This window comes from Heptranchias perlo, chromosome 23 (assembly GCF_035084215.1).
Source record: "Heptranchias perlo isolate sHepPer1 chromosome 23, sHepPer1.hap1, whole genome shotgun sequence".
NCBI lineage: Eukaryota > Metazoa > Chordata > Chondrichthyes > Hexanchiformes > Hexanchidae > Heptranchias > Heptranchias perlo.
Window position 1 is genome coordinate 47,813,681 of NC_090347.1, and position 16,140 is coordinate 47,829,820.

The 16,140-nt window shown below is 45.4% G+C and overlaps 1 protein-coding gene across 1 annotated transcript in view; it reads left to right on the forward strand.

Annotated features, from left to right (window-relative positions):
* Positions 1–16,140, forward strand: part of ddx41 (DEAD-box helicase 41) — a 128,768-nt gene that overhangs the window by 43,943 nt on the left and 68,685 nt on the right. Inside the window, exons 9-10 of the mRNA XM_068004442.1 lie at positions 3,264–3,400; positions 14,489–14,651. Of these exons, the coding sequence (XP_067860543.1) occupies positions 3,264–3,400; positions 14,489–14,651 (300 nt within the window). The remainder of the gene's footprint in view (positions 1–3,263; positions 3,401–14,488; positions 14,652–16,140) is intronic.

Sequence of the window (16,140 nt, forward strand, 5' to 3'; positions counted from 1 at the left end):
CTCCCTCTACACTGTCCCATCAAACACTCCCAGGGCAGGTACAGCACGGGTTAGATACAGAGTAAAGCTCCCTCTACATCGTCCCATCAAACACTCCCAGAGCAGGTACAGCACGGGTTAGATACAGAGTAAAGCTCCCTCGACACTGTCCCATCAAACACTCCCAGAGCAGCATGATTCACCTCAGTAATGCACCTTAGTTCCAACCTTAGCGAGCAACCCATCTTGGACAAGTGTGATATTTGTCCATTTTCCACACCAGCCATCGTGAATGTGACTGCCAATTTAATGATAGTTTTGTCCTCCTGACCTGTGCCCTCGAGGAACTGAGGACCTTTACAGCAAACCGACAGAAGAGACTTTCGTCCCGTCATATGTGGCCTGAATTCAAACCAGGGTCGAAACCTACTGCATCACCCAGACCCCATCACAGAGTTCCCAGTGATTACTGCTCATGTCCTATAAGACCATAAGAGATAGGAGCAGGAGTAGGCCATTCGGCCCCTCGAGCCTGCTCCACCATTCAATGAGATCATGGCTGATCTGATTTTTACCTCAACTCCACTTTCCCGCCTTTTCCCCATATCCTTTGACTCTCTTGCTGATCAAAAATTTGTCTAACTCAGCCTTGAATATATTCAATGACTCAGCCTCCACAGCTTTTTGGGGTAAAGAATTCCAAAGATTCACAACCCTCTGGGAGAAGAAATTCCTCCTCATTTCCATCTTAAACGGGCGACCCCTTATTCTGAGACTATGCCCCCTAGTTTTAGATTCCCCCATGAGGGGTAACATCCTCTCAGCATCTACCCTATCGAGTCCCCTCACAATCTTGTATGTTTCAATAAGATCTCCTCTCATTCTTCTAAACTCCAATGAGTATAGACCCAACCTGTTCAATCTTTCCTCATAAGACAACCCTTCCACACCCGGAATCAACCGAGTGAACCTTCTCTGAACTGCCTCCAATGCAAGTATGTCCTTCCTTAAATAAGGGCACCAGAACTGTACGCAGTACTCCAGGTGTGGTCTCACCAGCACCCTGTACAGTTGTAGCATGACTTCCCTGCTTTTATACTCCATCCCCGTAGAAATAAAGGCCAATATTCCATTTGCCTTCCGGATTACCTGCTGCACCTGTATGTTGACTTTTTGTGTTTCATGTACGAGGACACCCAGATCCCTCTGTACCGCAGCATTTTGTAGTATTTCTCCATTCAAATAATATTTTGCTTTTTTATTTTTCCTCCCAAACCCGTGCTTCACATTTTCCCACATTATGTTCCATCTGCCAAATTTTTGCCCATTCACTTAACCTGTCAATATCCCTTTGCAGACACTTTGTGTCCTCATTGCAAATTGCTTTTCCACCTATCTTTGTGTTATCAGCAAATTTGGCCACAAGACACTCTGTTCCTTCATCCAAGTCATTGATATATATTGTAAATAGTTGAGGCCCCAGCACTGAGCCCTGCGGCACCCCACTAGTTACAGATTGCCATTTTGAAAATGACCCTTTTATCCCGACTCTTTGTTTTCTGTTAGTTAGCCAATCCTCTATCCATGCCAGTATATTACCCCCATGAGCTCTTATCTTGTGCAGTAATCTTTTATGTGGCACCTTATCGAATGCCTTTTAGAAATCCAAAAATACTGCATCCATTGGTTCCCCTTTATCCACCCTGCCCGTTACTTCCTCAAAGAACTCTAATAAATTTGTCAGACATGATTTCCCCTTCATAAAACCGTATTGAGTCTCCAAATGTCCTGCTACTACTTCCTTAACAATGGATTCTGGCATTTTCCCAATGACAGATGTTAGGCTAACTGGTCTATAATTACCTGCTTTCTGTCTCACTCCCTTCTTGAATAGGGGTGTTACGTTTGCGGTTTTCCAATCTGCTTGGACTTTTCCAGAATCTAGTGAATTCTGGAAGATTACAACCAATGCATCCACTATCTCTGTAGCCACTTCCTTTAAGACCTTCGAATACAAGCCATCAGGTCCAGGGGACTTGTCACCCTTTAGACCCATTAGTTTACCAAGTACTTTTTCTCCCTCCCCTTTGCCCCTTGATTTTCTACTATTATTGGTATATTATTAGTGTCTTCTACTATGAAGACAGATACAAAATATCTGTTCAATTCCTCTGCCATTTCCTTGTTTTCCATTATTATTTCCCCAGTCTCATCCTCTAAGGGACCAATGTTTACTTTAGCTACCCTCTTCCTTTTTATATACTTGTAGAAGGTTTTACTGTCAGTTTTTATATTTCTTGCTAGTTTACTCTCATCATTTATTTTTTCCCTTTTTATTATTCTTTTAGTCATCCGTTGCAGGTTTTTAAAGTTTTCCCAAACTTGGGGCTTATCAGTAATCTTTGCCATGTTGTATGCCTTTTCTTTTAACCTGATACCATCCTTAACTTCCTTAGTTAGCCATGGTTGGTTCACCCTTTTTGTGGAGTCTTTCCTCCTCACAGGGATATATTTTTGTTGCGAGTCATAAAATATCTTTTTAAATGTTTGCCACTGCTTATCCACCATCATTCCATCTAATCTGTTTACCCAGTCCAGTTTAGCCAATTCTGCCCTCATTCCTTCATAATTACCTTTATTTAGGTTTAATACAGTAGTTCCAGACCCAAGATCCTCGCTCTCAAACTGGATGTGAAATTCTATCATGTTATGATCACTGCTTCCCAAGGGATCCTTTACTTTGAGATCATTAATTAATCCTGTTTCGTTACCCATTACCAGATCCAAAATGGCCTATTCTCTGGTTGGTTTCCTGATGTGTTGGTCTAAGAAACAGTCCCTAATACACTCTATGAACTCCTCCTCAGGGCTACGTTTGCCACTTTGATTTGTCCAATCTATGTGGGAGAACCGTCACCACACGGACTGCAGCGGTTCAAGAAGGCGGCTCACCACCACCTTCTCGAGGGCAATTAGGGATGGGCAATAAATGCTGGCCTCGCCAGCGACGCCCACATCCCGTGAACGAATAAAAAAAAATGTGTAAGTTAAAATCGGCCATGATTAATGCATTACCTTTTTTATCCATTTTCCTGTCCCTGTTCATGGCCAAAAAGCCCGGCATGTTAAAATCAGTACATGTAATTTTATTTTTGTGTCATTCTGCTGCGGTGCTGATAGGTGAAATTGCTGTATTTTTTGTGATTAGAGATGTGTTGACATGGACATTGGGTCCTGCTGCGTGTTTATGGGCTGAAGCAAATGTTGCTTTCCTTCCCGTGCAGAGAGAGTTAGCGAGACAGACCCACGGGATTATCGACTATTACTGCCGTCTGCTAGAAGAGGATGGATTTCCCCAGCTACGCTGTGCACTCTGCATCGGTGGCATGTCTATCAAGGAGCAGATGGAGGTTGTCAAACGGTGCGTACAATGTTTCAATAGTTCGATGTCTGCCCTACCTGTACCTGTACCTGTGCCTGCCCTGCCCAATGACAGAGACATCATCATTGGTTCGTTGCCTTGTGACTGTTAGTCATTCTCCTGTGTGAATGAATAAGGAAAAGTAGAATTGTAGATCCCTGGGAAGGAGTTCAATGGTGCAACTCAGCTGTGTGTTTTGTGGACAGCTTTCAAGGGAAACACAGCAGCCAATTTGCATACAGCAGAAGATCCCACAAATGAGATAAATGACCAGGTAATTTGTTTTGAGTGATGTTGATTGAGGGATAAATATTGGTCAGGACACTGGGAGAATTCCCCTGCTCTTCTTCAAATAGTGCCTTGGGATCTTTTACGTCCACCTGAGAGTGGAAGGACATGAATGCACTCGACTATGTGCACAGGTCTCTGGAGTGGGGCTCGAACCCACGACCTTCTGACTCACAGGCAAGAATGCTACCAACTGAGCCCCAGCTGACACCAGGTGTGTTGTAAAATGAAATTTGACACCGAGCCACATGAGATACTAGGATAAGTGACCAAAAGCTTGGTCAAAGAGGTAGGTTTTAAAGAGCATCTTAAAGGAGGAGAGAAAGGCGGAGAGGTTTAGGGAGGGAATTCCAGAGCTTGGGGCCTAGGCAGCTGAAGGCTGGCTCAAAGATATTAACAGTTATGATACAGTTGCGATTACACAAAAAGGAGAGTCCGAGAGGTGAGCTCAGTGTAAAAGGACAGACATGAAACAGAGAGTAGGAATAAACGGGTCTTTTTCTGGGTGGCAGGCAGTGACTAGTGGGGTACCGCAGGGAGATCAGTGCTTGGGCCCCAGCTATTCACAATATATATCAATGATTTGGATGAGCGAACGAAATGTAACATTTCCAAGTTTGCAGACAACACAAAGCTGGGGTGGAATGTGAGCTGTGAGGAGGATGCAAGGAGGCTCCAATGTGATTTAGACAAGTTGGGCAAGAACATGGCAGATGCAGTATAACGTGGATAAATGTGAGGTTATCCACTTTGGTTGTAAAAACAGAAAGGCAGATTATTATCTGAATGGTGATAGATTGGGAAAAGGGGAGGTGCAACGAGACCTGGGTGTCCTTGTACACCAGTTGCTGAAAGCCTGCATTCAAGTGCAGCAAGCAGTTAGGAAGGCGAATGGTATGTTGGCCTTCATTGCAAGAGGATTTGAGTACAGGAGCAGGGATGTCTTACTGCAGTTATACAGGGCCTTGGTGAGACCACATCGAGAGTATTGTGTGCAGTTTTGGTCTCCTTATCTGAGGAAGGATGTCCTTGCCTTGGAGGGAGTGCAACAAAGGTTTACCAGACTGATTCCTGGGATGACAGGACTGATGTATGAGGAGAGATTGGGTCGACGAGGCCTATATTGACTCGAGTTTAGAAGAATGAGAGGGGATCTCATCGAAACATATAAAATTCTAACAGGACTGGACAGACTAGATGCAGGGAGGATGTTCCCGATGGCTGGGGAGTCCAGAACCAGGGGTCTCAGTCTCAGGGTACGGGGTATGCCATTTAGAACCGAGATGAGAGATTTCTTCGCTCAGAGGGTGGTGAACCTGTGGAATTCTCTACCACAGAAGGCAGTGGAGGCCAAGTCATTAGATGTATTCAAGAAGGAGATAGATATATTTCTTAATGCTAAAGGGATCAAGGGATATGGGAAAAAGCAGGCACAGCGTACTGAGTTAGACGATCAGCCGTGATCATTTTGAATGGCGGAGCAGGCCCGAAGGGCCGAATGGCCTACTCTTGCTCCTATTTTCTATGTTTCTTTCTATGGCACGGCTGCAAATGGTGGAGAGAAGGGACTGGGGGATGCGCAAGAGGCTGTAATTGGAGGAGTGCAGAGATCCCGGAGGGTTGTAGAACTGGAGAAGGTTTAAGAGATAGGGAGGGATTTGAAAACAAGGATGACAATTTTAAAATCGAGGCATTGCTGGACCGGGTGCTGATGTAGGTCAGTGAGCACAGGTGATTGGAGAATGGGACTTGGTGCGGGTTAGGATATGGGCAGCACTGTTCTGGACGAGCTGAAGTTTACGGAGGGTGCAAGGTGGGAGGCTGGCCAGGAGAACATAGGAATAGTTGAATCTAGAGGTAACAAAATCATGGATGAGCGTTTCAGCAGCAGATGAGCTGAGGCAGGAATGGAGACAGACCATGTTAGGGAGATGGAAGTAGGCGGTCTTGATGATGGAGCGGATATGGGGCCGGAAGCTCATCTCAGGGTCAAATAGGTTGCCAAGGTATCAAACAGTCTGGTTTCACCACAATCAAGGCCAGGGAGCAGAAGGGAGTTGGTGGCTAGGGAACCAAGTTTGTGGTGAGGACAGATGATGAATGCTGAACGCAGGCCGTGTCAGGGGAATGCTGAACGCAGGCCGTGTCAGGGGAATGCTGAACGCAGGCCGTGTCAGGGGAATGCTGAACGCAGGCCGTGTCAGGGGAATGCTGAACGCAGGCCGTGTCAGGGGAATGCTGAACGCAGGCCGTGTCAGGGGAATGCTGAACGCAGGCCGTGTCAGGGGAATGCTGAACGCAGGCCGTGTCAGGGGAATGCTGAACGCAGGCCGTGTCAGGGGAATGCTGAACGCAGGCCGTGTCAGGGGAATGCTGAACGCAGGCCATGTAAGGGTGGAATGCTGAACACAGGCAATACGAACATTCGCGCCAGACAAGTGCCAGGCAATGACCATCTCCAACAAGAGAGAGTCCAACCACCTCCCCATGACATTCAACGGCATTACCATCGCCAAATCCCCCAGCATCAACAGCTTGGGGGTCACCATTGACCAGAAGCTTAACAGGACCAGCCATATAAATACTGTGGCGACCTGAGCAGGACAGAGGCTGGGTATTCTGCGGCGAGTGACTCACCTCCTGACTCCTCAAAGCCTTTCCACCATCTGCAAGGCACAAGTCAGGAGTGTGATGGAATACACTCCACTTGCCTGGATGAGTGCAGCTCCAACAACACTCAAGAAGCTCGACACCATCCAGGACAAAGCAGTCCGCTTGATTGGCACCCAATCCACCACCCTGAACATTCACTCCCTTCACCACCGGCGCACTGTGGCTGCAGTGTGTACCATCCACAGGAAGCACTGCAGCAACTCGCCAAGGCTTCTTCGACAGCACCTCCCAAACCCGCAACCCCTACCACCAAGAAGGACAAGGGCAGCAGACACATGGGAACAACACCACCTGCACGTTCCCCTCCAAGTCACACACCATCCCAACTTGGAAATATATCGCTGTTCCTTCATCATCGCTGGGTCAAAATCCTGGAACTCCCTTCCGAACAGTACTGTGGGAGAACCGTCACCACACGGACTGCAGCGAATAAAAATATTGAATCACAGGCAGTGTAAGGGGAATATTGAATCGCAGACAATATAAGTGGAATCCCGAGTCACATGCAGTGTATGGGGACAACTGAACCACACGCAGTGTACAGGAATACTGAATCACAGACAGTGTCAGCAAAATACTGAATCATAGCCAGGCTAACGGAACTCATGAATCAAAGGCAGTGGAACACTGAATCGCAGGCAGCGTGAGGGGAATATTGAATCACAGGCAGTGTAAGGGGAATATTGAATCATAGGCAGTGGAAGGGCAATATTGAATCACAGGCAGTGTAAGGGGAATATTGAATCACAGGCAGTGGAAGGGGAATATTGAATCACAGGCAGTGCAAGGGGAATATTGAATCACAGGCAGAGTAAGGGGAATATTGAATCACAGGCAGTGTAAGGGGAATATTGAATCACAGGCAGTGGAAGGGGAATATTGAATCACAGGCAGTGGAAGGGGAATATTGAATCACAGGCAGTGTAAGGGGAATATTGAATCACAGGCAGTGTAAGGGGAATATTGAATCACAGGCAGTGGAAGGGGAATATTGAATCACAGGCAGTGGAAGGGGAATATTGAATCACAGGCAGAGTAAGGGGAATATTGAATCACAGGCAGTGTAAGGGGAATATTGAATCACAGGCAGTGTAAGGGGAATATTGAATCACAGGCAGTGTAAGGGGAATATTGAATCACAGGCAGTGGAAGGGGAATATTGAATCACAGGCAGTGTAAGGGGAATATTGAATCACAGGCAGTGTAAGGGGAATATTGAATCACAGGCAGTGGAAGGGGAATATTAAATCACTGGCAGAGTAAGGGGAATATTGAATCACAGGCAGTGTAAGGGGAATATTGAATCACAGGCAGTGTAAGGGGAATATTGAATCACTGGCAGAGTAAGGGGAATATTGAATCACAGGCAGTGTAAGGGGAATATTGAATCACAGGCAGTGTAAGGGGAATATTGAATCACAGGCAGTGTAAGGGGAATATTGAATCACAGGCAGTGTAAGGGGAATATTGAATCACAGGCAGTGTAAGGGGAATATTGAATCACAGGCAGTGGAAGGGGAATATTGAATCACTGGCAGAGTAAGGGGAATATTGAATCACAGGCAGTGTAAGGGGAATACTGAATCACAGGCAGTGTAAGGGGAATATTAAATCACAGGCAGTGTAAGGGGAATATTGAATCACAGGCAGAGTAAGGGGAATATTGAATCACAGGCAGAGTAAGGGGAATATTGAATCACAGACAGTGTAAGGGGAATATTGAATCACAGGCAGTGGAAGGGGAATATTGAATCACAGGCAGAGTAAGGGGAATATTGAATCACAGGCAGTGTAAGGGGAATATTGAATCACAGGCAGAGTAAGGGGAATATTGAATCACAGGCAGAGTAAGGGGAATATTGAATCACAGGCAGTGTAAGGGAAATATTGAATCACAGACAGTGTAAGGGGAATATTGAATCACAGGCAGTGTAAGGGGAATATTGAATCACAGGCAGTGGAAGGGGAATATTGAATCACAGGCAGTGGAAGGGGAATATTGAATCACAGGCAGAGTAAGGGGAATATTGAATCACAGGCAGAGTAAGGGGAATATTGAATCACAGGCAGTGGAAGGGGAATATTGAATCACAGACAGTGTAAGGGGAATATTGAATCACAGGCAGTGGAAGGGGAATATTGAATCACAGACAGTGTAAGGGGAATATTGAATCACAGGCAGTGTAAGGGGAGTATTGAATCACAGGCAGTGTAAGGGGAATATTGAATCACAGGCAGTGGAAGGGGAATATTGAATCACAGGCAGTGGAAGGGGAATATTGAATCACAGGCAGTGTAAGGGGAATACTGAATCACAGGCAGAGTAAGGGGAATACTGAATCACAGGCAGTGTAAGGGGAATATTGAAACGTAGGCAGTGTAAGGGGAATATTGAAATGTAGGCAGTGTAAGGGGAATACTGAATCACAGACAGTGTAAGGGGAATATTGAATCACAGGCAGTGTAAGGGGAATATTGAATCACAGACAGTGTAAGGGGAATATTGAATCACAGGCAGAGTAAGGGGAATATTGAATCACAGGCAGAGTAAGGGGAATATTGAATCACAGGCAGTGTAAGGGGAATATTGAAACGTAGGCAGTGTAAGGGGAATATTGAAATGTAGGCAGTGTAAGGGGAATACTGAATCACAGACAGTGTAAGGGGAATATTGAATCACAGGCAGTGTAAGGGGAATATTGAATCACAGACAGTGTAAGGGGAATATTGAATCACAGGCAGAGTAAGGGGAATATTGAATCACAGGCAGTGTAAGGGGAATATTGAATCACAGGCAGTGTAAGGGGAATATTGAATCACAGGCAGTGTAAGGGGAATATTGAATCACTGGCAGAGTAAGGGGAATATTGAATCACAGGCAGTGTAAGGGGAATATTGAATCACTGGCAGAGTAAGGGGAATATTGAATCACAGACAGTGTAAGGGGAATACTGAATCACAGGCAGCGTGAGGGGAATATTGAATCACAGGCAGCGTAAGGGGAATATTGAATCACAGGCAGTGTAAGGGGAATATTGAATCACAGGCAGTGTAAGGGGAATATTGAATCACAGGCAGTGTAAGGGGAATATTGAATCACTGGCAGAGTAAGGGGAATACTGAATCACAGGCAGCGTGAGGGGAATATTGAATCACAGGCAGTGTAAGGGGAATATTGAATCACAGACAGTGTAAGGGGAATACTGAATCACAGGCAGCGTGAGGGGAATATTGAATCACAGGCAGTGTAAGGGGAATATTGAATCACAGGCAGTGTAAGGGGAATACTGAATCACAGACAGTGTAAGGGGAATATTGAATCACAGACAGTGTAAGGGGAATATTGAATCACAGACAGTGTAAGGGGAATATTGAATCACAGGCAGTGGAAGGGGAATATTGAATCACAGGCAGTGGAAGGGGAATATTGAATCACAGGCAGTGGAAGGGGAATACTGAATCACAGGCAGCGTGAGGGGAATATTGAATCACAGGCAGTGTAAGGGGAATATTGAAACGTAGGCAGTGTAAGGGGAATATTGAATCACAGGCAGTGGAAGGGGAATACTGAATCACAGGCAGAGTAAGGGGAATATTGAATCACAGGCAGTGTAAGGGGAATATTGAAACGTAGGCAGTGTAAGGGGAATATTGAATCACAGGCAGTGGAAGGGGAATATTGAATCACAGGCAGTGGAAGGGGAATATTGAATCACAGGCAGTGGAAGGGGAATATTGAATCACAGGCAGTTGAAGGGGAATATTGAATCACAGGCAGAGTAAGGGGAATATTGAATCACAGGCATTGTAAGGGGAATATTGAATCACTGGCAGAGTAAGGGGAATATTGAATCACAGACAGTGTAAGGGGAATATTGAATCACAGGCAATGTAAGGGGAATACTGAATCACAGGCAGTGTAAGGGGAATATTGAATCACTGGCAGAGTAAGGGGAATACTGATTCACAGGCAGAGTAAGGGGAATATTGAATCACAGACAGTGTAAGGGGAATATTGAATCACAGGCAGTGGAAGGGGAATATTGAATCACAGGCAGTGGAAGGGGAATATTGAATCACAGGCAGTGGAAGGGGAATATTGAATCACAGGCAGTGGAAGGGGAATATTGAATCACAGGCAGTGGAAGGGGAATATTGAATCACAGGCAGTGGAAGGGGAATATTGAATCACAGGCAGTGGAAGGGGAATATTGAATCACAGGCAGTTGAAGGGGAATATTGAATCACAGGCAGAGTAAGGGGTATATTGAATCACAGGCAGTGTAAGGGGAATATTGAATCACTGGCAGAGTAAGGGGAATATTGAATCACAGACAGTGTAAGGGGAATATTGAATCACAGGCAATGTAAGGGGAATACTGAATCACAGGCAGTGTAAGTGGAATATTGAATCACTGGCAGAGTAAGGGGAATACTGATTCACAGGCAGAGTAAGGGGAATATTGAATCACAGACAGTGTAAGGGTAATATTGAATCACAGGCAGTGTAAGGGGAATATTGAATCACAGGCAGTGTAAGGGGAATATTGAATCACAGGCAGTGGAAGGGGAATATTAAATCACAGGCAGTGTAAGGGGAATATTGAATCACAGGCAGTGTAAGGGGAATATTGAATCACAGGCAGTGTAAGGGGAATATTGAATCACTGGCAGAGTAAGGGGAATATTGAATCACAGGCAGTGTAAGGGGAATATTGAATCACAGGCAGTGTAAGGGGAATATTGAATCACTGGCAGAGTAAGGGGAATATTGAATCACAGGCAGTGTAAGGGGAATATTGAATCACGGGCAGTGTAAGGGGAATATTGAATCACAGGCAGTGTAAGGGGAATATTGAATCACAGGCAGTGTAAGGGGAATATTGAATCACAGGCAGTGGAAGGGGAATATTGAATCACTGGCAGAGTAAGGGGAATATTGAATCACAGGCAGTGTAAGGGGAATACTGAATCACAGGCAGTGTAAGGGGAATACTGAATCACAGGCAGTGTAAGGGGAATATTAAATCACAGGCAGTGTAAGGGGAATATTGAATCACAGACAGAGTAAGGGGAATATTGAATCACAGGCAGTGTAAGGGGAATATTGAATCACAGACAGTGTAAGGGGAATATTGAATCACAGGCAGAGTAAGGGGAATATTGAATCACAGGCAGAGTAAGGGGAATGTTGAATCACAGGCAGTGTAAGGGGAATATTGAATCACAGGCAGTGGAAGGGGAATATTGAATCACAGGCAGTGGAAGGGGAATATTGAATCACAGGCAGAGTAAGGGGAATATTGAATCACAGGCAGTGTAAGGGGAATATTGAATCACAGGCAGAGTAAGGGGAATATTGAATCACAGGCAGAGTAAGGGGAATATTGAATCACAGGCAGTGTAAGGGAAATATTGAATCACAGACAGTGTAAGGGGAATATTGAATCACAGGCAGAGTAAGGGGAATATTGAATCACAGGCAGAGTAAGGGGAATATTGAATCACAGACAGTGTAAGGGGAATATTGAATCACAGGCAGTGTAAGGGGAATATTGAATCACAGGCAGTGGAAGGGGAATATTGAATCACAGGCAGAGTAAGGGGAATATTGAATCACAGGCAGTGGAAGGGGAATATTGAATCACAGGCAGAGTAAGGGGAATATTGAATCACAGGCAGAGTAAGGGGAATATTGAATCACAGGCAGTGGAAGGGGAATATTGAATCACAGGCAGTGTAAGGGGAATATTGAATCACAGGCAGTGTAAGGGGAATATTGAATCACAGGCAGTGTAAGGGGAGTATTGAATCACAGGCAGTGTAAGGGGAATATTGAATCACAGGCAGTGGAAGGGGAATATTGAATCACAGGCAGTGGAAGGGGAATATTGAATCACAGGCAGTGTAAGGGGAATACTGAATCACAGGCAGAGTAAGGGGAATACTGAATCACAGGCAGTGTAAGGGGAATATTGAAACGTAGGCAGTGTAAGGGGAATATTGAAATGTAGGCAGTGTAAGGGGAATACTGAATCACAGACAGTGTAAGGGGAATACTGAATCACAGACAGTGTAAGGGGAATATTGAATCACAGGCAGTGTAAGGGGAATATTGAATCACAGACAGTGTAAGGGGAATATTGAATCACAGGCAGAGTAAGGGGAATATTGAATCACAGGCAGTGTAAGGGGAATATTGAATCACAGGCAGTGTAAGGGGAATATTGAATCACAGGCAGTGTAAGGGGAATATTGAATCACTGGCAGAGTAAGGGGAATATTGAATCACAGGCAGTGTAAGGGGAATATTGAATCACTGGCAGAGTAAGGGGAATATTGAATCACAGGCAGTGTAAGGGGAATATTGAATCACAGGCAGTGTAAGGGAAATATTGAATCACAGGCAGTCTAAGGGGAATATTGAATCACAGGCAGTGTAAGGGGTATATTGAATCACAGGCAGTGTAAGGGGAATATTGAATCACAGGCAGAGTAAGGGGAATATTGAATCACAGGCAGTGTAAGGGGAATATTGAATCACAGGCAGCGTAAGGGGACTATTGAATCACAGGCAGTGTGAGGGGAATATTGAATCACAGGAGGAACTGAGACACCTCGGGGTGAAAGTACCTCTGAGAATAATAGTATATAAAGCCATTAGGCTTTAGTTTTTATGAATAGGGTCATAGTATGCAAGAGTAATAATGTAATGGTCAATTTATACACAACGTTGGTTCATACACAGTTGGAGAACTGAGTATCGTTTTGGGTGGCCCATTGAAGGAACATCATCAAAGCCGGAGTGTAAATTGACGGGGTATTGCCAGGAATCGGAGTCTATAGTTCTGAGGAGCGGCTTGAGATACTGGTACTTTTTCCACTGGAGCAGAGAAAGATTAAAGGAGATTTAAAAGTGGTTTTTAAAATCATAAAGAGTTTTGATAGTGAATAGGTAACGACTATTTCCTCTGATTGTGGGGTTACTGGTGAAGGCTCATCAATTTAAAATTCTCACTCAGTGTGGAGAGAGTTTAGGAGAAATTTCTTCACAGGGTTGCTGGAGTTTGGAATGCTTTGCCACAGGGAGTGGTTGAGGCAGAGACCCTTGCATCCTCGATAAATTTAATAAATGAACCAGAGGAAGATACAGCGTTATGGGTAGAGAGCATGGTCATGGTATTAGTTTGGGATTGATGCGGGACTATGGGTAGACAGTGGGGAAGTGAGATTAGTTTTGGATTGATACACGGCTACAGGGAGTTAGTGATTTTGGGATTGATACAGGACTATGGGGAGAGAGAGCGGGGCAGTGGGATTAGTTTTGGATTGATACAGGACTATGGGGAGAGAGAGCGGGGCAGTGGGATTAGTTTTGGATTGATACAGGGCTATGGGGAGAGAGTGGGGCAGTGGGATTAGTTTTGGATTGATACAGGGCTATGGGGAGAGAGTGGGGAAGTGGGATTAGTTTTGGATTGATACAGGGCTATGGGGAGAGAGTGAGGCAGTGGGATTAGTTTTGGATTGATACAGGACTATGGGGAGAGAGTGGGGCAGTGGGATTAGTTTTGGATTGATACAGGACGATGGGGAGAGAGTGGGGCAGTGGGATTAGTTTTGGATTGATACAGGACTATGGGGAGAGAGTGGGGCAGTGGGATTAGTTTTGGATTGATACAGGACGATGGGGAGAGAGGGGGCAGTGGGATTAGTTTTGGATTGCTCTAGCAAATCCTGCACAGACATGATGGGCTGAATGGCTGCCTCTTGGGCCTAAGTAGTAGACTTCCTGTTTTAATGCAATGCAAAGGACTTCTGTAGGAGACTACAGTTCAAATAGATTATCACTCTGATTTCCTCAAGGATGCTGCAGAGCCGGTGGATGGGGGAAGAGAGCGAGGGGTCCCTCAGTCTTATCCAGTGATTTTGAGCATGGAAGAAATACTGACTGGGACAGGTGATATCAACTGTCATGACTGATGGGCCGTATAGTTGCTGCTGGACTGCACCTCCTGCAGTGATGGGTCCAGGGAGCTGACTCAGATTTTGGCCTGGTGGAGGAAATATCTCAGTACAAATATCTATTGAAGCGATGTTTAAAGCCTGTGACCTGTGACCCTGCAGAGGCGTGCACATGATGGTTGCCACTCCTGGTCGTCTGATGGACCTCCTACAGAAAAAGATGGTAGGCTTGGACATCTGTCGCTACCTGTCGTTGGATGAAGCAGACAGGATGATTGACATGGGTTTCGAGGAGGACATTCGCACTATCTTCTCCTACTTCAAGGTGACCGTTTACTGCAGTGCACTTTCTTCCACTTTCAGAGGGTAAGGCTGTTGTGACGCTGTGATTGGTACAGGCGGTGATTACAGTGATGCTCACCCAGGACTGGCATAATGAAGTGAACTGAGGGTGGGAACCTGCAAACAGTGTAATAATATTAAAACAGCTGAACTGAGTGGTATCCCCCACCCCGTCACGCACCCTGCCCCCCCCCCCCCGAGACCTGGTGGTGTCAGTGAAGTACATCCGTCCCCACACACTGTCGCTTCTGTCCTAACCCCCATTTCCCTCTGCTTATTCTCCTCATCTCTCTTGAGGTACTGACTGATGCTGGTTACAGTTCTATGGACACCCTCCACCTTCCTGTTTTTAACCTGAGCCCAGACGGTTGGTGTTGGCAGAATATTCAACCAGGTGAGGGAACCACAGCAGAATCTCACCCTGCTCTCACCTGGGTGCATTCCAGCAGGAGTCGCTGGATGGTCAGTCATCAGGAGTGTTATTCCCCATTTGCTCAGTGTGTTGAGGCTGGTTATTGCCCCTTTGGACCAAAAAGGAGATCTGCATGTGGAGGTAGAGGGCCTGGCTGAGGTACTAAATGAGTACTTTGCATCTGTCTTCAACAAGGGAAGAAGATGCTGCCAAAGAGGAGTTAGTTGCGATATTGGATGGGCTAAAAATTGATAAAGAGGATGTACTATAAAGGCTGACTGTACTTAAAGTAGATAAGTCACCCGGTCCGGATGGGATGCATCCTCGGTTGCCGAGGGAAGTGAAGTAGAAATTGTGGAAGCTCGGGCCATAATCTTCCAATCATCATTTAGATACGGGGGTGGTGCCAGAGGACTAGAGAATTGCAAATGTTACACCCTTGTTCAAAAAAGGATGTCAGGATAAACCCAGCAACTACAGGCCGGTCAATTTAACCTCAGTGGTGGGGAAGCTTCTAAAAACGATAATCTGGGACAGAATTAACAGTCACTTGGACAAGTGTGGAATAATACAGGAAAGCCAGCACGGATTTATTAAAGGCAAATCGTGTTTAACTAACTTGATTAAGTTTTTTGATGAGGGCAATGCGGTTGATGTGGTGTATATGGACTTTCAAAGGGCTTGTCAGCAAAATTGAAGCCCATGGAATAAAAAGGGCAGTGGCAGCATGGATACAAAATTGGCTAAGGGACAGGAAATAGAGAGTAGGGGTGAACGGTTGTTTTTCGGACTGGAGGGAGGTGTACAGTGGTGTTCCCCAGGGGTCAGTGCTGGGACCACTGCTTTTTTTGATATATATTAATGATTTGAACTTGGGTGTACAGGGCACAATTTCAAAATTTGCAGATGACCCAAAACTTGGAAGTGTAGTGAACAGTGAGGAGGATAGTGATCGACTTCAAGAGAATACAGACAGGCTGGTGGAATTAGGCGGATATATGGCAGATGAAATTTAACGCAGAGAATTGCAGTGATACATGTGGCAGGAAGAATGAGGAGA